General features: G+C 43.7%; 1 protein-coding gene and 1 pseudogene across 42 annotated transcripts in view; both read left to right on the top strand.

The window, feature by feature from the left end:
* CLN8 (CLN8 transmembrane ER and ERGIC protein) overlaps nt 1-26,858 on the top strand; it is a 45,416-nt gene extending 18,558 nt beyond the window's left edge. For 4 of the 42 annotated variants that reach the window (XM_029226427.1, XM_029226423.1, XM_029226426.1 and 1 more), the window contains one exon: nt 2,942-3,908. In XM_029226427.1, the coding sequence (XP_029082260.1) occupies nt 2,942-3,137 (196 nt within the window). In that variant the 3' untranslated portion in view covers nt 3,138-3,908. Of the gene's footprint in view, nt 1-2,941; nt 3,910-4,350; nt 4,480-4,613; nt 4,714-5,261; nt 5,382-6,528; nt 10,259-10,639; nt 10,762-12,629; nt 19,134-26,621 lie in introns of those variants that run through there. The other 38 variants (XM_029226428.1, XM_029226429.1, XR_003794189.1 and 35 more) reach the window with 37 other exon arrangements.
* Nucleotides 24,757-24,874, top strand: LOC114897720 (annotated as a pseudogene).
* Nucleotides 26,859-27,095: the final 237 nt, after the last annotated feature.

Genomic DNA, 27,095 nt, shown 5'->3' on the forward strand with positions numbered 1-27,095 from the left:
CTTCAGTCTGACGTGTCCGCTTCTGTGTGTCCGGGATGTTTCAGGTTCTCCTAGTGCAGGTTTTGCACACTTCTTGGCTGGTGTGCTCCTGAGCTGCTCGTTGCTTTTCTCGCTGTCTTTAAAGGGCTCTTCTCTCCCGTTGTATTTGCTTATAACTTTTGTACATGAAGGTTACTGCTTTTTGCATGTCAATTTATATCCTGCTAACTTGAATTTTTTTTTTGAGTTAGTTATGTCATTGGTTATCTAGATTTTCCAAGCATAATACCATCCTGTGTATAGAGATGCTTGTACTGCTTTTCCAGTTGTTAGGCCCATCTTTGTTTTTTCTTGTCTAGTTATATTGGCGAATACCCAACAGGGTGTTAAACAGCAGAGATAGTAAAGTCCTTGCAGACTCCTCGGTATCCCCTTCTGGGAACCTGTGCCTTTAGGGTATTTTCGTGATAAGAAGTATCCATCTGTTCAGATTATCTGAAGTGCTTCTGTTAAGAATGGGTGTTGAATTTTGTTAAAATTTTTTTCCAGCATCTTGGAGGTAATCATGCAGCTTTTCATCTCAGACCTATTAAGATGGTATTGATAGATTTCCCGTATCAAACCACCCTGTGTTCCTGCACAAATCTCACTTGGTTGTTAACTTCTGCTTTTTTTTTAAAGTTTATTTTTGGCTGTGCTGGGTCTTCATTGCTGCACATGGGCTTTCTCTAGTTGTGGCGAGCGGGGGCTACTCTTCATTGCGGTGCACGGGCTTCTCATTGCGGTGGCTTCTCTTGTTGCGGAGCACGGGCTCTAGGCGCACGGGCTTCAGTAGTTGAAGTTTGCGGGCTCTAGAGCGCAGGCTCAGCAGTCGTGGCGCACGGGCTTAGTTGCTCCGCGGCATGTGGGATCTTCCTGGACCAGGGCTTGAACCTGTGTCCCCTGCATTGGCAGGCAGATTCTTAACCACTGCACCACCAAGGAAGTCCGACTTTTGCTTTCTTAATGTGGTATGAGAGTCTGCTTTACTTGCTAATATTTTGTTTGAAACTTTACATAGTATTTTATTTGAATTTTACAAGTTCATAAATGATATTGGTCTAAAATTTTCTTTTGTGTGTGAGGGCTCTCAATCAGTTTTAGGTATGTTATGCTTGCTTGATAAAAGAAAATTGAAATCTGTTCTCTGCAATAATTTCATATTGGAGCTATCTGAACTGTAAAAGTTTGGTGGAACTCTCTATTTTGAAACTGCCTGGGCTTGGTCCTTTTTTTGTGGGGTAGTTCCCTGATGAATTTCTGTATTTCTTCTGTGTAAACCAGCCCCTTTATGCTTTGTCACAACTGGGGTTGAATTCAGTAAAATTTTTTCCTAGGAAATTATCTATTCCATCTACATTTTCAATTTTGTTTGCATAGAGGTCTCAGTAAGTTTCTTTTTTAAAAAAAAATAATTTATTTTATTTATTTACTTTTGGCTGTGTTGGGTCTTCATTGCTGCACGTGGGCTTCCTCCAGCTGTGGCCAGCGGGAGCTACTCTTCGTTGCAGTGCGCGGGCTTCTCCTTGCGGTGGCTTCTCTCATTGTGGAGCACGGGCTCTAGGCACACAGGCTCAGTAGTTGTGGCTCACTGGCTCTAGAGCGCAGGCTCAGTAGGTGTGGCGCACGGGCTTAGTTGCTTCGCAGCATGTGGGATCTTCCTGGACCAGGGATCAAACCCGTGTCCCCTGCATTGATTGGCAGGCAGATTCACAACCACTGTGCCACCAGGGAAGCCCCTCAATAGGTTTCTTAAGAGACTCAAAATAGAAAATTCAGATTTCAGAATTTAAAAGAGAGTTTTGAGATAACTGATTCTGTGCATGTAACTATGTAGTGAGAGATAATCTTTCTCCTGTCTGTCTTAGTGCTAGTGTAGTAAGGTGTTCTAATAAATGAAATCATGCTTAGAACGCACAGTCCGGGAAATGAAACTCAGTTTTAATACATCAGTTGACAATTACTTTCAGTATCTTGGGTGTCATTTACAATCCTGCAAATAATAAACTCGTAGCTTTTAACATTCAGGCCGAACAGTCACCTGACTGGGCCTCTTAAGCAGAAGATGAAAATAAAAATCACTTACTGTTTTGTCAGTGGAAATGTTATAGGCCAGTTAACAAACTCTGAAACTCACGGACACGAATTTGAGCCCAGTTAGTTTCAGTGTACGAATCACACAGGCTCTTGGGCTGTGAGGAGAAAGCTTTAGTATACTTAGTATACTTGGTCTATAAAAGAATTGTTTACCCTTAAGAAGTTCAAGTAGGAACCACTGTCCTCCTCGGCCACTTCCTGAGATCAGGGCAGGCAGAGCCTTTGTTGTCAGGCCTCAGGTGAGGACACTGGGCCCATCACCCTCCTTAGGTCCGGCACCACTGGTCAGCGGCAGGGCCCTTTTCCCTTAAGGATTGTGACTTTCTTCCCTGTCCCCACTCCGTCCCCCAGTCCTCTGTGGGGCTCGCCCTGCGCTGCTGTCCCGCGTCGGATCGCTTCCCAGCAGACACTGAGACGAGGGCGGGTAGCACACTCGGTGCTGGAGGGAGGCGGCTGGAGCAGGAAAGGGGGAGAGGAGGCCAGCTCTCAGTCCACCGCTGGCAGCCGGATGGATCCTGGCCCGGGAAGCACGGACAGCCCTGAGGCCCGGCTCTGCAGTAGTGGGTGGGGCTGCTTCTGGGCGTCAGTGCCGGCATTTCCCTGCCTGCCCTGGGTGCAGCCACTCTGCAGACAGAGGGACCAGCTGGCCAGGGGACACGGTCAGGGCGCCGACTGTACTTGTTGGCTGCAAGTTTTATGTGAACATGTTCCTTTAAAAACACGTATTGTTGTCATTTTGTACAAATGGCATTGGGCACGGATGTTGGTTGTTCACCCACTCAGTACTTTTTTGTGTGGAGACAGACGTTCTCTCTGTCCTTTCCAGGTCCAGCCGGGGACCCGTGTCGCTCCGATCCAGGCCTTCAGCGCTGCCCACCCGGACGGGCTCCGGCTCCGCAGGGTCACAGCCGTGCTGCAGGGGACACCCGTGTGCCCCACCTGCTGTGGGCCGGAGCTTCGGGGTCATCGCAGGAGTGGAAGCGCTGGGTCCAGGCCTCCGCGGATCTTCTTCTCCCGGCTGACACCAGGGGGCTCAGGTCTGCGTGGCTCGGCCCCCTGCCCTGCCGGGCCCGAGCAGACGCTGGGGTCCCGGCACCGCCCCTCCCGTCTCTTCCGACCGTGTGGCTACTCGTGCTTGCCAGCTGTGTCGCCGGTGCAGGCTCATCGTGAGGGCTCCCTGTTCCCATTGATCTGTTTGCGGTGTGGGGGGTCCCTCTTCTTCCTGATGATTCTGTGCCTCTTGAAGCCCGGTTGCCCGTCGAGCACCTCGGAGTCGGTGTCTCCCCAGCCGTCACCTCCAGGCTCTCTGCGCCTCTGCAGGTCACGCGGGGGAGGGTCTCGTGAGAGCGCGTGCTCCAGCCCAACAGCCGCGGTTCTGTTTAGTCTGATGCATCTAATGTAACTACTCATCTGGGTGGACGCAGGCCTGATCTGCTCTTGTTCATCGTGCCCATGCCTCTTCTGAGTCGGTCCGTTGTTCTCATGCTCCATTGTAATTTCTCCTTTTTAACTGTGCGCTCAGCTTTCAGGGGCTGCTCTGGGAATCACGTTCTTCATCCTTCGCCCGTCAGTCCAGGTTATTCCGTATCGTGTGACGTGAGAGCGTTGATTGTCCTCCAGTTTCTATAACGTGTATTGATTGAAGTTTCCACTTTGCTCTTGTTGCAATTTCACCGTTTATATTTTCAAAAAATGTCTTTCATCTACACTTCATAATTATTAATGCATGCTTTTTAAAAATATACTTTATTTTGGCAAACCTCTTAATGTCTAGTTGTTTTGGTTGGTTCTATAGTTTATTTGTATCTCCTCAAGATTTGTTTATATCATTCATCTTTCCAAGCAGTAGGGGTTTTTGGTTATTCTTTTTTTTTTCCAATAAGCTATTTATTTGTCCTTATATTTATGTCCTTCCTTCTTGTTACTTTATTTAGTTTTCCTCTTTGTAAATTTTTATATTGAATATTGTTTTCCTTTAAGTATTGCTTTAACTTTGTCCCACAAATTCTGACATTTTTGTTTTCATTTTCATTCAGTTCTAAATATTTCTTAACCCCCTTCTGATTTACTTTTAAATGCAAGCGTTATCTAGTAATGTTATTTTCTTTCCAAAAATGTGGTATTTAGAAAAAAAAGTCTATCGTTTTGGTATTTGTTTGGAAATGTATTGTCCTGTTCTAGAAAGAACATGACCACTTTGTTACTTTGGAATTTATTGTGTTTCCTTCTGTCCAGCAGCTGCCCGGGCGCTTTTGTCTCAGGCACAGCCCCCAGTGCCTGCCGCTGACTGGACATCGCTGGGCCACGGTGCTTTCGATTCCCTGATGAAGGAAGCAAGGCTGTGGTCCTGGTCTGAGACATCTGGTAAGTGGTGGAACCTGTGTGTCAACCCCAGGTGTTCTTCCCTACTGGGTGCCTCGGTTGGGATTTTTCTTTTGGCGAGAGGGGAGGCATAGGACTTAGTCATCTGGTTTTGAGCAGAGCACCACTTTAACTAGGTTTTCCCTTCTGGGTCAAGGAGTGTCTCGGTCTCCCGGCACTGCCTACAGTCGCCCCCTATCAGACCACGGCTCATCTGCACGCCGGTTGGAACAGCAGGTAGGAAACTTTCCATTCTTGTGCTAGGGAACTGTGACCCTGAGAAGCCCTGGACACTAGTCTGGTTCTGGTGACACTGGCTGTGTGAAAGAATGTGAAATCAGAGCTCTATTCCATCTTGGAGTCCCCTAGGGTGTATTTTACAAAACGGGGACATTTTCAGCTGGGCTCCTATGTAAAGGAAGAAAATGTTATTTTATTGTAACACTGCTTAGCCCCAGTGTTTCTTGGGGTCCAGGGAGAAATGGCCCCAGTAGCTCTCTAAATCACACCACGATATTTCATCTAAAACTGGGGAAGGTAAATGGTATGAAATTCTTTAGCCTTTATGCTATTGAATCAAAGTGAGCCTTTTGGAATGGGTTTGGCTCTTATCTTGGGTAGGTATGTGTTTGTGTCTTGGTGCATGAGTCCAAACCCTGTTTTCTCTTCCTGGTTTTGAACCTTGTTAGGGGGGTCCTGGTTTTGGGGGAGACCCCACCGGTAGGAGGGAAACTGAAAGGATTAATTGTTCTCAGAGACCGTCCTGGTATTGACCCTCGTTACAGGGCCCTGGTAACCTGAACGTGGTGTAGACACTCGTAGAAACCGCTTAATTTGCTCTTCAGCCTGATTTAGAGCCACCTACAAGTTTGTCCGGAAGTGAGCTGTGTGAATGTGAGTGAATGGTATGCGCTATTGTGTTATTTAAACTGAATTGGCTATTTGGGTACTGAAGGAACTCTCACCTTGAAAATGGCCAAAATGGGGCTCCCTTGGTGTTCTAAAAGACTGGTTGCTGCATATGCGGTGAGAGGAAGCTGGCTTCCTAAGAGGAACTTGCTTTACTCTCCCTGCGCCTTTGAGATACACACGTTCTGACAATCTCCAGTTCCTGAGACTGAAGCGAAAAAAGGGAAGGAGAGTTTTAACTCAAGCAGGAAAACTGAGATCTGTGTCTATATGGGTGTCTGTGTATGTTACAGAGATATGTCTTTACCTCCAGATGCTATCAAAATTAATTTGTAAATGAGCTCTATGTAATTGGCTTAAAGGAAATTAAATGCTTATCTAAATTCTCAGAAATATAAAAGTAACTAACCCAAATGAATTTCAGGTTCACATGATCTGGGAAATATTCAGTATTAAATATCTGGTGTTAAAGTTTAAGCTTGTTGATGCCCGAAGACAGAGGTGCCTTCAGAGGCATGAACTATAATTTTTATTGTATTTAGGAAAGTTAGTAAGATCTTATTAATCCTGTTACAGAATCGTCACAAGGAAAATAACTTGATACAATGGAACTTTTAAGTAAGTTAAATGTAAATAAGAAGAGTTCTGGGAGTTGAACTTTGGGAATAACTATGTTTTAGAAAATCTACTTAAAAATAGTCTCTCTAGATTTTGGCAATTTGAAACTTTAGAGTTTTGCTAAATTAATTGCTAAATGAGTCTAAGTTTACCCACTTTTGTCTTATGAGAGAAAACCTAAACACGTTTGGGTTTGGGTTTTTTAGACACACGTCTTATACCACATTGAGGAAAGAAATTATGCTATGAGAAGATGTATGTTTCTGGAGGTTGTAAAATATATTCATAAGTTTTCCAATCAGGAAACGGTGGTATGATCACAACTGCTTCTTTGTTTTTGCCAGAGATTACAGTTTCTAACGGTTAAAAGTTGTAATATATGTAAAGCTACTAAAATAAGGGAAACATTTCAGTATATAAGAAAAGTAGGATGTTTGTTTTCATTAAAAGAAGGTAAGAGGAGTGAAAATGCATTTTGTTAAGGGGAAAAGTAATTTGGTCCTAAAGCTGGTTATTTCTAAATAGGAAAGAAAATAAGGGACAAGCTAATATGGAAAAAAAGGTGTGACAGGTTAAAAAAAAGGAACCCGGAACCCCAAAGCATCTGAGAGAGACTAAACTAAGATTGCTCGGTATGTTTAATTACATGGGAAGCATTCTCAAATGAGTGTTAAGCCTCCTTAGGTTATACTGTATGGGTAAATGTTATTAATATATTCTAGAAATTATATGGAATTCTGAAAAATCTGGTGGTTGATAATATATCATAATTCTAGTTTTGTTAATTGAGGTCTATTTACTAAGACTCACCTCCCAGGTAGCTCATTATGTTACATAATTTTTTTATTTTATATTGGAGTATATAGTTGATTAACAAGGTTGTTAGTCTCAGGTGTACAGCAAAGTGATTACAGTTATACATGTATCTATTCTCATTTAAATTCTTTTCCCATTTAGGTTGTTACATAATACTGAGCAGAGTTCCCTGTGCTATGCAGTAGGTCCTTGTTGGTTATCTATTTTATATATAGTAGTGTGTACATGTTAATCCCAAACTCCTTAACTATCCCAGCTATGTTACATAATTGTTTAATTGAATTATTAAAGGACACTCAAGTTTGTTTCTGAAGCTTATCACAGCAGTCTCTCTTTGGCTAAAGATCATACATACTGGAAAAGGCATCATTGAAAGGACTGTCTCCAACCTAGATGGAAGGACTCTTACGAGGTACTACTTTTTAATTAAGCATCAATGATATTTTTTATTGAAGTATAGTTTATTTACAGTGTTGTTTCAAGAGTACAGCAGAGTGATTCAGTTATGTATACATATATATATCTCTTCTTTTTCAGATTCTTTTCCCTTATAGGCTCTTACAAGATATTGAGTATAGTTCCCTGGGCTATACAGTAGGTCCTTGTTTATTTTATATACCATAGTATGGGTATGTTAATCCCAGACTCCTAATTAAAGTTGGTCAGGCACAGTGAAGCTGAAGGGAATTGATACAAATTCATACGTGACAAGTTCACTAGAGAATCTTTTTTCTATCCTGAACACTGAGGGCAACACACCCTGCAACCCTCTCCTGCACACTGTCTTTACAAACCCTCCCCTAAAAGATGGGGTGGTGGCGCAGGGGGTTCAGGTCTTTTGAGCACAAGCTGCCCGTCCTCCTTGTTTGGCCCCAGGTTGGATGCCTTACAAACGCTGCACTTTCCTTCACCACAACCTGGCCTTGCACCCCAGTTTGGTTCGCTAACAATGGGCTGGGAGAGCTCGCGAGGTAGCCATGTCTTTTCTCACCTGTCAGGCAGGTGGGACAGAGCCAGTTTGTAGAAACGCTCTCCTCTCTGCAGCCCCTTATACAGGCGAACCTTGAATTGCATGGGTCCACTCAAAGGTGGATTTTATTCAATAAATATATTCGAAATTTTTTGGAGAGTCGCAACAATTTGAAAAAACTCAAACCACACAGCCTAGAAATATTGAAACGAGAGAGAGTCAGGTATGTCATGAATGCATGAAATACATGTAGGTACTAGTCTATCCGTACACAGGCATAAGGTGAGTGGTATTTGATATAAAATTAAGAATGTGTTAGTGCTCTTACTGTTTTAGATCTTTGCCTCTCTCGTAGTTGGACAGACGGTAGATTAGCCTATCACAGATAAATGTCTTTTTATGTAACAATGTTTCCAATACCGTGTTATGAATACGACTTATGTTATAAGCCATAAAAAACATACCAAGTCATTCATTACCGTATAGGCTAGGCCACTGTGAAGCACTCGTGTCAACCGCACCAGGCTGCTGCTGACTGAAGAAAAACGCACAACCTTCAGTTTGTGGGGCCCTTACTGAAGACTATGTAGTCTGTCAGGCCTGAGAGGCTACGGAGGAGCCAGGGTACGTAGGAGTTTTTTGCTTGAAATAGGAAATGCTGAACAAAGATTCCTGCTAACCACAAAAACAGGCATCTCAGGTTAATGCTTTTAGTGCTTTTCTATGCATGAGAAGATGCAAGTCTGGGCTCAGTGAAAATATCCTTCAGGTGTGCATCTTAACTGAGGCCAGTATCCAGAGCACAGAAGGTGGCCTGTTACCCTCCATTCATGGCCAGTTTGTCCCACGGTGCTGGGAATTCTCATTTCGTAGGTCAGATGAGGACTTGATAGGCCAATGTAGTATTTTTGGATTAGGCCCTGTTGACTAAAATTCTCTGGATCACCTGTCTTAACTAATCTGTTATGATCCGGGAAGTGTTTTTCCTTGTTTCTTCTCATATCTAGAGTTGCACCATTCCAGTTATTCAGTATAGAGTCATATATGTGACTGACTGCCTCAAGATTTTAGCCCTCATTAATTTTGTCAAAGGCCTGGTTACACATTGGGTAATACAAGAGACAACGATCTTATAAAACAGACAGGATATCATACAGGTAGTAACATTAATAAAGTCATAAGCAGGGAATTAAGCCATGAGGTTCCACAACCAAACCAGCTCCCTACAACCATCACCAAGACTAGGAAGTGAATCACTTAAGGCAGAAATCTGGTTTTTCATGTGGTCATTAAATGCATCCTAGTAGAGGATTTGTCTGGTATGAAAACACAGCATTCGGTTTGAATTATAGCACAGGTGCCTCCTTGAGATGCTGTAAGGCTATTAAGGGCCATGTGATTCTGTAATACCACTTTTCTCATCATAGAGGCGGCCTCAATGATTAATCATTTAGGGGCTTTTGGGTGAATTCTGTTAAGGCTTTGATATGGGGAGGTACATCTTCCAATCCTACTTTGATATGGGGAGGTACATCTTCCAATCCTACTAATAGCATAAAAATAGATGCTACATGATCATACCAGGGGAATACAGATCTCTTGGTAAATTTGCTGGAGTCGTCTCTAAATTAGCACACAAGTGGCCTTGAGCCCTAGGGAATCCTAAAGTACATCTTCCCATCCATCCTGGAAGAAGCCAGGGATGTAGATTGGTGCCAAAAAACCACTGAGTTCCATTAGGTGCAACCCAGCATACTCCTGGGTGCCTGACCCAGTCTGTTCCATATCAATCACTATCTTTAAGGGAAATGATGATACACTGACATTTTTCATTAAGGCACCCAGCCTAATTTTCTGGTGTTATTAGGCTGAATATCTTTAGTGTGATTTAATTGTTCCCAACATAGGGGGGCGCCTTAAGGGACCACAGCCTGGTATTAGCCATATAAACCTATCCCATAACTGAGGGGGGGGTCCCTCCTAATAGTCAGGAAGTTATCATTTTTGACTGAAATTTAGCTTGTTGCTCTGACTGAGCTTGAGTAACTTTAAGGGAAAACTCATTTATGGCCAAAGTCAAAGCAAGAATGTTTGACTGGCCAAGTGAGGGGTTCCCATAGGAGCATCAGTTGCAGCTCAGACAGAACTACTTTTTTCTAAAATTTTCTACAGGCCATCCAATCAGAGCCTTGGAGAGGAGAAACCCACTAACCAGAAGTAGTGGATGTAGGTAACTGACCACAAACCCAACAATTGCAATGACTTCTAAAATCTGCATAGGATCGTACCCATGACAGAAAAACATTTGATTCATGTGCATAACGTCCAAGAAATCAAAAAATGTTATAAATAATCATACGGTCAGGTCCAGCACCTTGGGATAGCTGTCTCCTGATGTCGTCAACTTCTCGTCCTGGCGTTGGTGTTTCTTTCCTATCAGAGCATCGCTTTAAGGTGCATCGCTTTAAGGTGAGTTTGAGGTCAGCAGTCCTCTCTATAGACCAGACCAGTGCCTCTTTAGGTGGGAAATATGAATCCAAGAGTCAGTTACCTTCGATTTTGCTGTGCATGAGCTACTTAAAAGAACCTGATAGGGACTTTCCATCAAGGTTGGAGAGAGTCCTTTAAATGATGCCTTTTCCAGTATACAGAGTCTCCTGGTTGTAGGTCATAGGGCATCTGATCATCATTTAAAGAAAGCGTACTGTGATAAGTTATGCTTTAACTTATACATTAACACGTATATGCATTAAGTGTTAATGCATTAACTTATGCATTAACACTTATAATGTCCTGTTAATTCAATCAAACCCTTGCAATAACGTAACCTATCCCTTTTCATTACTATAGGTTCATATAATCCCTCATCCAGTCTCACTGGTCTCCCCCTGATAATCTCAAAAGGAAACAAATGTTTTCCAAAACAGGTGGATCTGAGGTTGAGGAGAACCAATGGAAGGGCCTCAGGCCAGGTAAGGAATAAGCATTCCTCATCTTAGCCAGTTGGGTTTTAATTGTTCCATTTGTTCTTTCTACTAACCCAGAGGACTGGTGGTGATAAGCATAATGGAAATGCTGCATAATTGGCCAAATCTTAACAATTTGTCCAGTAAAATGAGTTCCTCTGTCACTATGTGGTTCTGAGGGGACTCCCGAAATGGGCATCACTCTTGGTAAAATAAAATGTCCTACAGATTGGGCTGTGGCCCTTCAGCATGGGATGCCTCAACCCAGTGTGAAAACATACAAATCATAACAAGAACATACTGCTAACCTTGAGAGGGGGGCGTTGACCTTGAGAGGGGGGCATCGTATAAAATCAGTCTGCCAAGTCGCAACGGGACCTGCAGGTCGTGGCAAATTCCCTTGAGAACTATGTAACGGCTTCCCTGGCTTATATTTTGGACAAGTGGTACATCTTGAGTAATTCCCGAGCTCTCACAAAAGCCTTCCAACAGTTTTTTACCCCACAATACCGTCCACCTGGGTTCCAGTGTGTTAACTCGTGAATATATTGCAAAATAGGATACTGAGCTTCAAAGGGAAGGATAGGCCCCCCGTCTGCGTGTATCCACAGCCTTCGTGTGAGTTCAGGCTGCCTCCCTTGTGTGTCCAGGTGTCTGTTTTCTGGTGCCGTTCCTTGAAACTGGACCATGTCAGTAAGGTTGCTGGGAGGCTGAAAGGGAAAGGCAGTGGTTAGTTGCTTGTTTTCGTTTTGCAGAGCCTCAGTCTTGGCAACGTGATCAGCTAAAGAGTTTCCTTTTGCTTCAGCAGTGTCAGCCTTTGAATGATACCTTAATGGCAAGTGCACCTGGCAGCAGAATGGCATCCAACAAGCCTGCTACATGTTTACCATTTTTAATAGGCTGTCCTCGGGATGTTAGAAATCCTGTTGCCAAAGCATACCCAAGTCATGGTCCCCCCCCAGAAGCATGGCGGCCGTCTGTGTAGGTATTCGCGGGCTTTCCTTTTGCCAACGGGCAGGCTCTCGGTGCTATTAGTTCAGCCTGTTGGACAGAAGAGACATGAGACAAGGGACCATTTTCTAGGACAGACACTGGAGGAACAATGGCATAGCCAGCCTGGCACCTCCCATGAGGTCCTCGCAGATACACACCACCCATGAGTAACAAAGTCAGGATTATCCATTGGGCTTTCTTGAAAATCAGTCCTGGGATAGAAAAGATAACGTCTGAGTCTTCTGGGAGCAAGGTAGCTGGATTAAGTTTGTCACACCTGTGGGGAGAGATTTGGTGAGAGCGAGACAATCTCGTTAGAAGTTAATCGGCCTGAATAAGTGTGTGATGAGAGTTTAGTAAAGCTTCCGTGGCGTGGGGCACAAAGACGGTGAGAGTGACTCAGGACGCAGCACAGCTGTTGCTGAGACAGCCCCGGGACAAGGGCGGGGGAAGCCCTTGTCTACTGCAGCTAGCTGCTGGCTGTATATCCTATCGGTGGGTAGTAACCGCCGTGTTGCTGGGTTAATACTCCGTGTGGCACCTTTGTTTTCATGTACAAAGAGAAAAAGGGGTAAATCATAAAAAGCTGGGTTCTTTTCAGTGTCTCCCTGGCTTCAGAATGTTTTATTTCCCAGAGGTTCAGCTTGGCCTTGTTTTAACAAGTTACATAATGGTTGGGCCACTAAAATAAAAACTTTGTAATCCAGTTCCTGCAATAGCCTGCAGGATCTAGAAACCCCTCGAATGCCCTTTTGTCCTAGGGGCAGGGAAAGCCAAAATGTCTTTCACCGTCAATTAAAGGTCCTTTAGATATCATTTGTCCTAAAGATTTCACATTAGCCTTACAAAATTGTAACTTTTCCTCACTTTGTCCCTTTCAGCTAGTTTTGAAGTACAGGCTGTCTTCCTATTTATCAAAGAATTTGAACACAATAGCAAATCACCTGCACATTGTATCAAAACTGATTTATGAGGAAAAGCTAGATCATCTAGGTACGTTTTTAATACCTGGGGAAAGTGAGTATTGCCCTGCCGCGTTACAGTCCATGTATGCTGCCGTTCATCCCAAGTAAAGGCAAAGGGTACTGGCCACCAGGATGCACAGGGATGCTAAACAGTGCACTGCAGAGGCCACAGAAAAGAAGTCACTGTTCTTAGAACACAGGACGGAAAGGCATGGGGGTTGGCACTACACAAATGGCAAGGAGTAATGATGGCACTGCTAGAGCTCAAACCCTACACAAACCTCCAGCCCTTGCCATTAGGTTTGCTAACTGGCAGAATGAGTGTGTTACAAGGGCCGGTGCAAGGCGTGAAGCCTTTCTCAATGTAAGCTGGTGTCAGGTGTTATTCCCTCCGTGGCTTCCTGCCTCCATTTGGGTACTGACGCAGTTCTTCTCGTCTCAGGTCCTTTTAACGGGCGGTGTGGAATGTATTTCCATATGTCAATAACTCTTCAGGTACTAAGCCTAGCAAGTCTTCGTCAGCATCACCTTGATCATGGCTCACAAACATTGTATGATGAAGGAAATCAGCTCTAAAAACATCTCCCCCTTAGGAGTAAGGAAATATGGGCTTCGTAAGTTTCTAATAAATCTTCCTGTCAGGTGAATAGGGGTGCTTTCTACTAGAAAAGATGAGTGCCTTCCTTTAAGTTATCCTAAGTAGAATGGTTTAAGAGCCTTAAGAGGTGCAGTAGAAATCCCTACCACCTACACTGAAGTATTACTTCATGGGAGGGAGCCTCTGGTTTTGGTTTAAAACGGAAAAGGTGGTCCCTGTGTCTATTAGGGCTTTGTTTCTCTCTGTCTTGTCTCTCTACTTCTCCCAGGGTGTTACAGAAGAAAGACTCCCACTGTTCCCTCAGAGGAGCCCTATTCTTGTTTAACTCGGTATTCTGATCTGAAATCTGGTCTGTTCTTGAAATCTTTCATTTTTCTACATTCCTTCTTTTTTTTTTAAACACAGTAAAAGGAAATGCTAGGTTCCTCTGTCAGTCGAGGATTGAACGGGGGTTTGTTAACTGTAGCCTGACCTTGCTTACTTAATTGGCACAGTTGAAGGCTCACGATTTTTTTTTCATAAATTTATCTTTAGCTGTGTTGGGTCTTCACTGTAGTGCGTCAGTGCGTGGGCTTTCTCTAGTTGCAGTGTGCAGGCTTCTCGTTGCAGTGGCTTCTCGTTGCAGAGCACGGGCTTCAGTAGTTGTGGCACGCGGGCTCAGTAGTTGTGGCTTGCAGGCTCTAGAGCGCAGGCTCAGTAGCTGCTCCACAGCACGTGGGATCTTCCCGGACCAGGGCTTGAACCTGTATCCCCTGCATCGGCAGGCAGATTCTTAACTGCCATGCCATCAGGGAAGTCCCAAAGGTTCACGATTTTTACAGACGTATCCTCTCCTTTGATGATTTTGAAAAGCTCATCAGCCAGCGTGGTAAGGGCATTTCTATGTAACGCTGACCAACCTAAGTTGTGTTTTTTAATTACAGCAGCCAATTCCTCATTTATACCTTCTGAAATGGACTTAAGCAAAGGATCATTTTGGTGGTTAGAGAAAATTCAGATGTTATGCCAGAATATTGTTTAAAAGTTCTCACACATCATAATCTAGGATTTTATCTTGTTTTTGTTTGCACTGCTGAATTTTTGTCTAGGCTATGGCTTTTGGGAAAAACTCTGGGATAAATGAGTAATTTATGAGCTAATTCCTTGCATTCAACTTGAAAATCGAAGTTTGTTAAGGGCTGTTTCCATTCTGCTTTCTCTATCCATTGCCTTGCTTTACTTTCAGAAAGGAATAGCTGTATTACTGGATACATATCTGCAAACCCAGACTCACGGGTTTGGATGGCTAACTCAGATTCCCTGCATATCCCAATGGGCCGTGACTAGGGTCAGGAAACCCCTTAGCTAAAGCCCTAAGTCTTGCTCGAGTCTAGGGTGTGTATGTAAGCACAGAGGACAGTTCCCCTCTTCCTGTGAAAGGTTTCTCCTTAAAGGGGGATAGAAGTACTTCTGATTTAATGTCCTCCTTTGCTGGCGGGAGAGGAAGCAGCAAGGGGCAGAGGTGATGGAAAAGAGAAGGGAACAGCATCTGGGTCAGGGGGTTCAGATAAAAGAGGAAATGAGGGGGAGCAGAGGGAGAGGCAGGGGTAATACTGGCAGCTTTCAGAAATGTTGATAAAGTAAGTTTTGGTTGATTTCCTGCAAAAGCTTATCATTTTGTCTTTTAGAAGTTTCTAAATATCCATAAGCATTCCACTCCATCTGATCTTATGAACTGCTTTCGCTAGCTGCATACACAAGAAAATTTTGGAATGTCAGAAGAACCCAAATATGGCCATTTTAGGTTGTGATCTCCTCCTTTTTAGTGTGGTTTCTCCAATCAAGTGAGTATCTGCAGGTATAAATTCCATACGTATTGTACACGAACCTGGCCTGGGTGTTAGTTGGAGGCTAGCAATCTGTCCTTTTTGTTTTGAAAGCTTTGTTTCCCATTCCAAGGTCGATCTGTTGAGATAAGAATCATTACTGATGATCCCGTGGTGGGCCAGTGTGCTGGTTGTGAGCCTGATTCCTCGGGATTTTAGCCCAGAGCCATTGCAGCGCTCTTACAGGTGCAACTTTCTGTAGCCTAAGACCACAGTGGGTGCTTGCAGCACCGAGTGGCCGGCTCTTATGTGTGTCCCCAGCTGAGATGAGTGGGTTTCCCTCTACAGATGGCAGCCCAGTATGAGGACTTACCTCCACCACTCCCACAAGTTTCCCAGTTGCCTGAGAAAGCCAGTGCTGTCAGGAAGGAGATGGCTCATAAGGGCTTTCAGCTCCAAAGAAGGGACATCTTCATTTTTATTCCAATAATCTGTTAAAGTAGCCAAATAAAGGAAAAATGACATGTCAGTCTCCCACCTAATTTCCCAGTCCAACCAAACTCAATGTCTTTCAACTGAGTAAAATCTCCCCAACATCTCTCAACTGGGATAACCCAGGTACTTCTTCTTGAAATTAAATTCAGGGAAAACCTCCTCCTCCAGTGAGGGATTTATCCACCACCCAATACAATAGGATCAGCCAGTAACAGGAGATCTGAGACCAGGGGGGCTCACCAAGGAGACAGCTGGGCACAAGAGGCCTCTGCTGGCCAGTCCGCCAGTCCCTGCAGGGCTCAGGCAGAGGAGAAGCCTGCTCCAAGTTCCCTTCAGGTCACCAAAGCCGCTGACTGAAAGAAAACACACAACCCAAAAGCTGCAAGTTAAAGTTTTAAGCCCAGGAGACAGCCTCTCAGGAGGTAAGGGAGGTGCCAAGATGCATCGAGTTTTTGCTGGTAGACAAGAATTTAGTCAAAGATTACTGCTTATCACACACACCAAAGCCCCAGACAGTTCAGGTTAATAATTTTAGTGCTTTTGTATGTATGGGAAGATGAAGAATCCGGCCTCTACTCTTTAGATGTGCACTCGAACGATCTAGGGCTGGTACCCAGAGCACAGAATGTTTCCTGGATCCCCGCAGGGCATGCCCTCAGGGCAGCTGCAGCGGCTGGTGGCTTGATTGTGCCCAGTATCTTTGTTTACTGGAATGGCAGGTGACACTCCCTGTCCACACTACATACATCATGTTGCTGCTGCTTCGTTATCAATGCCTGAACCATTATTCCTGTAAATAAAAATGAATTTTCATTGTTTTTGATGTCTAGTGTTAGTAATATATGGAACCTCTGCAGTGTTTTATATCATAATATTGACATACTGACAGATGACTCATCTCGTAAACGTACATCATTGATAAATGCAGTATTATAAGTATTCCTTATGACGTTAACGTTTTCTCTAGCTTACTTCTCTGTGACAATGCAGTGAATACACACATAGAAAACATGTTCATTGACTACATTACCGGTAAGGCTTCTGGTCAATAGTAATAGTAGTTGAGTTTAGGGGAGTCAAAAGTTACACGCAGGAGAGAGAGTTCCCAAGATGGCAGAGGGGAGACCCTGAGCTCGCCTGCACTCAAGGGCAAACCAGAATTACAGTGTGCGAAGAATCTATTGTTGACAAAGACTCGAACCTACCAGAAAAGATCTGCAAGTGATAAAGAAGGAAGCACAAGCTGGGTAGGAAGGGCCAAGTCACAGCACCGTCGAGACCCCCAGAGGAGGGAGAACAAGGTGGCAGCAGAGGGCGTGGAGCTCACCCCCTCCCACAGACATCAAATGCATCTACACGTGGAGCAGTTCTCAGGGGAACTACGTGGAAACTGGCAGAGCTGCTGTACAATCAAGGCTGCAGGAAGATACGTAACCAGCAAGGACAGGAAGAAAAGCATTGGTTCAGGACCCCTGCCCCTGGGAGGGTACTAAGAAGAGGGAGATTGTGCCCCTGGGGCCCTGTGTAGTGGACACAAGCCTCCCTTGGCTGGTTGGAGAACTGCTGCAACAGGTATGAAGGCTGGAGAAGCCTAGGCTCCGTTCATGAGGAGTGCATAGGTGCTGGCTCACCACTGGACAGGCTGGAGAGAGGTCTGACCTAGTGGCTCCCAGCCTGCCAGGCTCCCCAGTCCGCCAGGCTCCCCAGTCCGAGTGAGGAGACACGCCATGCACTCCATGCCACACCTCAGTAGTGTTTCTAGGGCAGCCAGGCCCTGGGAGGAGACTCAATCGAGGGCCACAGGGGTGGCCTAGGGGCCCCAGGTGAGGTCCAGAGGGGGTGGTGGCAGCCACTGTCGGTGCACCACACAGGCAGCCCAGACCCTCTAACAACAGTGGGGCTGCTGGAACCCCTACAGCACACCACGATCCCCCACTCCCAGCTGAGCTAATCTGCTCACCCACCCACTCCACACCACAGCCTTGCACTAGGTCTCGGACAGCCACAACGGGAAAGACGCGACACTGGGCTGCATCCAAGCAGAAGGGCAGACACCAGCACAGACCTCTGTGAGCACATGAGCCCCACTTGCTCCAGCAATCCCCTCCTTCGGAGCAACGGCCCCAATGCAGAAAGAAGGAAAAAAAACACTTCAAGGAACAGAGCCATCCACTCCCTTCGAGATCACAGCAGGTAACTGTTTCACCTAAATTCATAGACACAGAAATTTAAGAAAAATGACAAGGCAGGGGAACTACTCTCAACTGAAAGAGAGCAAAGCCCTGAAAAAATAATGAAACAAAGGTAATGAGTCTACCAGACAATGAATTAAAAATGCTAACTGAATTAAGTATTGATCTAAGCACAGATTATTTTAATAAGGAACTAGAAGCTATAAAGACAGCCTAATCAAAAAGATAATTTAAAAAAAAACAGGTAATTAAATCTGAGATTAAAAAGCACTCTAGAAGCAATGAATAGCAGACTGAATGACACAGAACAACACATAAGTGAACTGAGAGATAGAATAGAAATCACCCAATCAGAACAGCAGACAGAAAGACACATGAAAAAAAGAAAGCTACATACAGGATCTATGGGATAATATAAAATTGTGTCAGCATTTCCATAATAGGGATTCTCCACAAGGAGAAGGAAGGGGATCAAATGTATTTTGAAGAAATTATGGCTGAAAACTTCCCAAACCTAAAAAAGGAAACAGATACCCAAGTACAGGAAGCATAGAGGGTCCCAAACAACATGAACACAAAGAGAGTCACACTGAGACATACCACGATTAAAACAGCAAAAGTTATAGAGGATTCTAAAGGCAACAACAGGAAAACAGAGTTATATACAAGGGAATCCCCATAACGCTATCAGCTGATTCCCCTGTGGAAAGTTTGCAGGCCTAAAGGGGGCAGCATATATACAGAGTTCTCAAAGGGAAAACCCTGCCACCTCAGATACTGCACCCAGTAAGATCATCATGAGACAGAAGGATAAAGAATTTCTCAGGCAGTCAAAACCCAAAAGAATTCAGTAATACTAAAACTATTCTAGAAGTGTTGAAGGGTCTTTTTGAAACAGAGAAGTAGCAGGAATCTGTAGGAAAGGGAAAAGCCCAATAGGAAAGGCAAATATATACTAAGGATTTAAGATCACTGAAACCAGTATGTAGACTGAAACACAAAACAAGACTGTAAAAGCAATTATAACTAACAGTAAAGGGATGAACATGCAGATGTAAACTATAACATCAAATATACACTGTACGAGGGGAGTAAACAAAAAAATATTTTAGGACATGTCAACTTAAATGACTATCAGTTTAAAGCAAGTTCATATAATTATGGGTCAACATATGAGCCCCATGGTAACCACAAATCAAAGACCTACCACAGACACACAAAAACCAAAAAGAAAGGAAACCAAGCATACTACCAAAGACAAATCAAACCACAACATGAGAAACAAGAAACAGAGAAGAACTATAAGAAGTGGGAAACAGAATACAAATAGCAATAGGTGTGTACTTACCATTAATGACTTTAAATGTCAGTGGTCTAAATGCTCCAATCAGCAGACACGGGGTGGATTTTTCAAAGTGTGCATTCTTCTCTGAGTTGGAACTCCTCCACAACTGGCTGTCCCTAAGGGGCTGATGGGCTGCCCGGGCCTGGGAGGAAAGGGTCCAAACCTTCCAAAAGGTGAGCTCTGCATTGGCCACAAATGTTAAAGGTCTGATTTCCTCTCCTACAAGTGTGAGGACATAAATCAGTTTCTGGGCTGGAGAAAACTTTAGATAAACTAGAGGCAAAAAGGGGATAAAGCTCTCCAGCCTCTTCAACTTGGTTGCTGCTGCTGCAGCCTCTCCTAGGATTCCCACCAAAATCACAGCTGCTGAACAAGCACTGACAAAAAAAAAAAAAATGGAACTGAGATTGCTTCAAGATGGCAGAGTACAAGGACGTTCTGCACCAGAATCAACTAACTGCCCAACAGTCATCCACAGGGAGACACTGGGACTCACCAAAAAAGACACCCCACATGCAAAGACAAAGGAGAAGCCACGATGAGACACGAGGAGGAGGGGCGCAATCACAATCAAATCAAACCCCATAACTGCTGGGTGGGTGACTCACAAACTGGAGAACACTTATACCACAGAAGTCCACCCACTGGAGTGAAGGTTCTGAGCCCCACGTCAGGCTTCCCCACCTGGGGGTCCGGCAATGGGAGGAGGAATTCCTAGAGAATCAGAACTTGAAGGCTAGCGAGATTTGATTGCAGGACTTCAACAGGACTGGGGGAAAGAGAGACTCCACTCTTGGAGGACACACACAAAGTAGTGTGCACATCGGGACCCATGAGGAAGGAGCAGTGACCCCATAGGAGACTGAGCCAGACCTACCTGCTAGTGTTGGAGGGTCTCCCGCAGAGGCAGGGGGTGGCTCTGTTTCACCGTGGGGACAAGGACACTGGCAACAGAAGTTCTGGGAAGTACTCCTTGGTGTGAGCCCTCCCAGAGTCCACCATCAGCTCCACCAAAGAGCCCAGGTACACTCCAGTGTTGGGTCGCCTCAGGCCAAACAACCAACAGGGAGGAAACCCAGCCCCACCCATCAGCAGACAAGCAGATTAAAGTTTTACTGAGCTCTGCCCACCAGAGCAACACCCAGCTCTACCCACCACCAGTCCCTCCCATCAGGAAACTTGCACAAGCCTCTTAGATAGCCTCATGCACCAGAGGGCAGACAGCAGAAGCAAGAAGAACTACAATCCTGCAGCCTGTGGGAAAAAAACCACATTCACAGAAAGATAGACAAGATGAAAAGGCAGAGGGCTGTGTACCAGATGAAGGAACAAAATAAAACCCCAGAAAAACAACTAAATGAAGTAGAGATAAGCAACCTTCCAGAAAAAGAATTCAGAATAATGATAGTGAAGATGATCCAGGACCTCGGAAAAAGAATGGAGGCAAAGATTGAGAAGATGTAAGAAATGTTTAAAAAAGACCTAGAAGAATTAAAAAACAAAGAAACAGAGATGAACAATACAATAACTGAAATGAAAAATACACTAGAAGGAATCAATAGCAGAATAAATGAGGCAGAAGAACGGATAAGTGACCTGGAGGACAGAATGGTGGAATTCACTGCTGCGGAACAGAATAAAGAAAAAAGAATGAAAAGAAATGAAGACAGCCTAAGAGACCTCTGGAACGGCATTAAATCCAACAACATTCGCTTTATAGGGGTCCCAGAAGGAGAAGAGAGAAAGGACCTGAGAAAATATTTGAAGAGATTATAGTTGAAAACTTCCCTACCATGGGAAAGGAAATAGCCACCCAAGTCCAGGAAGTGCAGAGTCCCATACAGGATAAATCCAAGGAGAAACATGCTGAGAGACACATAGTAATCAAATTGGCAAAAATTAAAGACAAAGAAAAATTATTGAAAGCAGCAAGGGAAAAAGGACAAACAACATACAAGGGAACTCCCATAAGGTTAATAGCTGATTTCTCAGCAGAAACTCTACAGGCCAGAAGGGAGTGGCATGACACATTTAAAGTGATGAAAGAGAAGAACCTACAACCAAGGTAACTCTACCCAGCAAGGATCTCATTCAGATTTGATGGGGAAATCAAAAGCTTTACAGACAAGCAAAAGCTAAGAGAATTCAGCACCACCAAACCAGCTCTACAACAAATGGTAAAGGAACTTCTCTAAATGGGAAACACAAGAGAAGAAAAGGACCTACAAAAACAAACCAAAAACAATTAAGAAAATGGTAACAGGAACATACATATTGATAATTACCTTAAACGTGAATGGATTAAATGCTCCAACCAAAAGACACAGGCTTGCTGAAGAGATACAAAAACAAGATCCACATATATGCTCTCTACAAGAGACCCACTTCAGACCTAGGGACACATACAGACTCAAAGTGAGGGGAAGGAAAAAGATATTCCATGCAAATGGAAATCAAAAGAAAGCTGGAGTAGCAATACTTAGATAAAATAGACTTTAAAATAAAGAATGTTACAAGAGACAGGGAAGGACACTACATAATGATCAAGGGATCGATCCAAGAAGAAGATATAACAATTATAAATATATATGCACCCAACACAAGAGCACCTCAATACATAAGGCAACTGCTAACAGCTATAAAAGAGGAAATCGACAGTAACACAAACATAGTGGGGGACTTTAACACCTCACTTACACCAACGGACAGATCATCCAAACAGAAAATTAATAAGGAAACACAAGCTTTAAATGACACAATAGACGAGATAGATTTAACTGATATTTATAGGACATTCCATCCAAAAACAGCAGATTACACTTTCTTCTCAAGTGCATGGAACGTTCTCCAGGATAGATCACAGCTTGGGTCACAAATCAAGCCTCAGTAAATTTAAGAAAATTGAAGTCATATCAAGCATCTTTTCTGGCCACAACACTATGAGATGAGAAATCAATTACAGGGAAAAAAACATAAAACACACAGACACATGGAGGGTAAATAATACGTTACTAAATAACCAAGAGATCACTGAAGAAATCAAAGAGGAAATCAAAAAATACCTAGAGACAAATGACAATGAAAACACAATGATCCAAAACCTATGGGATGCAGGACTTCCCTGGTGGCGCAGTGGTTGAGAGTCCGCCTGCCAATGCAGGGCACACAGGTTCGTGCCCCGGTCCGGGAAGATCCCACATGCCACAGAGTGGCTAGTCCCGTGAGTCATGGCCACTGAACCTGTGTGTCTGGAGCCTGTGCTCCGCAACGGGAGAGGCCACAACAACCAGAGGCCCGCATACCGCAAAAAAAAAACCTATGGGATGCAGCAAAGGCAGTTCTAAGAAGGAAGTTTTAGGGATACAAGTTTACCTCAGGAATCAAGAAAAATCTGTAACAATCTAACCTTACACCCAAAGGAACTAGAAAAAGAATAAACAAAACCCACATTTAGAAGGAAAGAAATCTTGAAGATCAGAGCAGATATAAATGAAAAAGAATAAAAAACAGAAAGATCAATGAAATGAAGAGCTGGTTTTTTGAAGAGAGAAACAAAATAGATAAACCTTTACCCAGACTCAATCAAGAAAAAAAGGGAGAGGGGCCAATCAGTAAAAATCAGAAGTGAAAAGGAAGTTACATCCGGCACCACAGAAATACAAAGATCAGAAGGAGACTACTATGAGCAACTATACACAGTGAAATGGGCAAACTGGGAGGAATGGACAAGTTCTTAGAGATGTACAAAATCTTGAGACTGAACCAGGAAGAAACAGAAAGCATGAACAGACCAATTACCAGTGGCGAAACTGAATGAGTAATTTAAAAACTCCCAACAAACAAAAGTCCAGGACCAGATGGCTTCACAGGTGAATTCCACTGGACTTTCAGAGAAGAGTTAATACCTACCCTTCTGAAATCATTCCAAAAAACTGCAAAGGAACACTTCTAAACTCATTCTATGAGGCCACCGTCACCCTGATACCAAAACTAGACAAAGAAAAAACAAAGTTACAGGCCAGTAACACTGATGAACATATATGCAAAAATCCTCAGTGAATTAGCAGGTGAATCCAGGAATACATTAAAAGGATCGTACATCATGATCAAGCAGGGATATGAGGATGGTTCAGTATCCACAAATCAATGTGATACACCACATTAACAAATTGAATTAAACCCATATTATTATCTCAAGCACAATAGTTGTAGCAGGTATTTTCCTTCTCATCCTCTTCTACCCTTTAACAGAAAAGAATGAGCTTATTCAGACAATAACACAGTGCTTAGGAGCTAGTACTACATTATTTACAGCAATATGCACTCTTACCCAAAAGGATATTAAAAAAATTGTCACTTTCTCCACTTCAAGCCAGTTAGGCCTTATAATGGTAACAACCGGTATTAACCAGCCTTATCTAGCATTCCTCCATATCTGCACACACACACCTGTTTAAGGCCATATTATTTATATGCTCTGGGTCTACTATTCACAGCCTAAAGGATGAACAAGACATTTGAAAAACGGGGGGCCTAGTCAAAGCAATACCCTTTACTACAACAGCCCTCATTATCAGAAGCCTAGCCCTAACAGGAACACCTTTCTGTACTGGATTTTATTCTAAAGACCTAATTATCAAGACTGCTAATATGTCTTATACCAACAGCTGAGCCCTGCTGATAACCCTAATCACCACATCCCTCACAGCTGTTCACAGTACTCATTATCTCCTTTGCATTATTCGGACAAGCTCGCTTTCCCACCTTAACTTTCATGAGTGAAAGTAACCCATTCCTAATCTATTCTATCAAACGCTTATTAACGGGGAGCATTTCACGGGGTTTATCATCTCCAACAATACTCCTCCAGTAACAGTCCCTCAAATACCTATACCCTACTTCGTAAACCAGCTGCCCTTGCTGTACCTAACCTCGGCTTGACTCTAGCCCTCGAACTTAATCTTACTTCTCAAAACTTAAAATGTAAGTGTTTCTCAGACATCTTCAAGTTTTCCAACCCCTCAGGATACTTGCCCACTCTCACACACCGCCTAACACCCTACTGGAACCCGTCAACAAGCCAAAAATCAGCATCTTCTCTCCGAGACTTAATTTGACTAGAAAGCATTTTACCAAAAACCACCTCCCTTATTCAAATAAAATTCTCTACATTAGGATCAGAACAAAAAGGCCTAATCAAGCTATATCCCCTCCTCTCACTCATAACCCTCGCCCTGAGCACAATTCTAGTTACAAGTAACCGATATAACCCCAACACCAATAGGCAGTGATCAACCAGTAACAATCGCCTGCCAAGAAGCGCAGCTGTACAACACCGCGACTCCCACAGCCGCTTCCCTAAAACTCCAGACTCACCATCTGTATCATAAACTACTCAATCCCCTAGCCCACTGAACTGAAGTAGTTTCTACCTCCTCAACTTTCAAAACATAAAACACCACTGAAAACTATTATGAAGCCTGAAAGAAATATACCCAAGACAGTCTTATTAAGAACCCACACTTCTGGGTACTGTTCAGTAGCTACAGCTGTCGTATTACCAAACACTACCAACATCCCCCCTAAATAAATCAAAAGTACCATTAATTTTCAGCCAGTTAAGCCAACTGTGCTCTTTTCCCCGTGGGGGCCCGGTGTGCACCTCCTCGGTGGTACGTGCAGCCTGTGGACTGTACGGGTTGCCCTCAGGGACGCTGGATTCAGCCCTTTCCAGTGGACACTCGTGACTGGAATGCTGTCCCCAGTCTAGGCTGCAGACAGGGATGCAAGGTGCCCTTGGAGAGCTCCAGAGCACAGTGGCCAGGGTCCACGATGGCCAAGTCATCATGCACATCCACACCAAGCACAGGACAAGGAGCTTGTGACTGAGGCCCTCTGCAGGGCCCAGTCCACGTGCTCTGGCCTCCAGAAGATCTACGTCTCCACGAAGTGGGGACTTCCTAAGTTTAACGCAGGTGAATTTGATGACATGGTGGCAGAAAAATGGCTCATCCCAGATGGCTGTGGGGTAAAATACAGCCCTAGTCGTGGCCCCTGGACACGTGGTGGGCCCTGCGCTCAGGAGGGCCTTGGCGCCGTCCCCTCCTTACTCGGGTGTGCCAATACATCCTATTTTCCTGCTTTTTTTAAAAAAGAAAAAACCATTAAATCTAAAAATGAACCACCAAAAGTCAACACAGTCCCACAACCAGCACCACCACCCATAGTCAGTCCAAGCCCTCCAGAGACAGGGGAAGGTTTTGAAGAAAACCCCATAAAATCACAAAGGACTCAAAATAAATACACGTTGTATCATTATTCTTACGTGGAATCTAACCATGGCCAATGACATGCAAAATCATCGTTGTTATTCAACTATAAGAACACTAGTGACCAACATCCGAAAATCACACCCATTAATAAAAATCATCAACAATGCATTCATTGATATTCCAGCCTCATCAAACATTTCATCATGATGACATTTTGGCTCCCTGTTGGGTATCTTTGATTTTACAAATCTTAACAGGCTTGTTCCTAGCAATACATCACACGTCAGACACAATAACTGCTTTCTGATCAGTGACACCCATCTGCCGTAAATCAGAGATGAATCATTCGGCATGTACATGCAAACGGAGCTTCCGTATTCTTTATTTGCCTACTTATTCATGTAGGACGTGGGCTATATTATGGGTCCTGTGCTTTTCTAGAAACATGAAAGATCATACCGATCATATCCTATTTACAGTGATAGCCACAGCATTCATAGGCTATGTACTACCCTGAGGACAAATACCGTTTTGAGCAGCAACAGTTATTACCAACCTCCTCTCAGCAATCCCATACATCGGTACAACCTTGTCGAATGGATCTGAGGCGGCTTCTCGGTAGACAAAGCAACTCTTTACACAATTCTTCACCCTCACTTTTATCCTCCCATTCATCACTACAGCACTAGCAGCCGTCCACCTACTATTCCTTCACGAAACAGGACCTAATAACCCCAAAGGAATCCCATCTGACATAGACAAAATTCCATTTCACCCCTACTATACAATTAATGACATTTTAGGTCCTTTATTACTAGTTCTAGCATTGATAGTATTAGTCTTATTCTCACCCTACTTACTAGGAGACCCCGACAACTACACCCCAGCAAATCCTCTCAATATACCACCTCACGTTAAACAAGAACGTACTTCCTATTTGCATACACAATCCTACAATCAATCCCCAATAAACTAGGAGGAATACTAGCCCTAATCTTTTTTATCGTAATCCTAGCATTTATCCCAATGCTCCACACATCCAAGCAATGAAGCATAATATTCTGACGCCTTAGCCAATGCCTGTTCTGAATCCTAGTGGCAGACCTAGTCACACTAACATGAATTGGAGGACAACATGTAGAGCATCCTTTCGTTATCACTGGACAACTAACATCTATTTTATACTTCTTTCTAATCCTAGCACTAATGCCAGTAACCAGTATTGTGGAAAACAATCGCCTGAAATGAAGAGTCTTTGTAGAAGATACATCATCCTGGTCTTAAAAACCAGAGAAGGAGAACAACACATCTCCCTAAGACTCGAGGAGGTAGCTCCAGCTCCACCATCAGCACCCAAAGCTAAAATTCTACTTACACTATTCCTTGAAACTTTTGTCATGGGACATTTACAAAATTGAGTACTATTTCAGTATTAAAATGACCTCATTTTACAATAAACTAGTGTGTGCTTCGTGCATATCTGCATCACCACATCAATACATACATACATGCCATATCATACATAATACATTTTATGTATAATCATACATTTACCCCGTGCTTATAAGCATGTAATTGTATTATTGATATTACATAGAACATATACATTGTCAATCGTACATAGCACGTTAAGTCAAATCAATTCAGGTCAACATGCATATCATATCCGATAGAT

The sequence above is a fragment of the Monodon monoceros genome, unplaced genomic scaffold, assembly GCF_005190385.1.
Source record: "Monodon monoceros isolate NGI ecotype Baffin Bay Population unplaced genomic scaffold, NGI_Narwhal_1 Super_Scaffold_17, whole genome shotgun sequence".
NCBI classification, from domain to species: Eukaryota; Metazoa; Chordata; class Mammalia; order Artiodactyla; family Monodontidae; genus Monodon; species Monodon monoceros.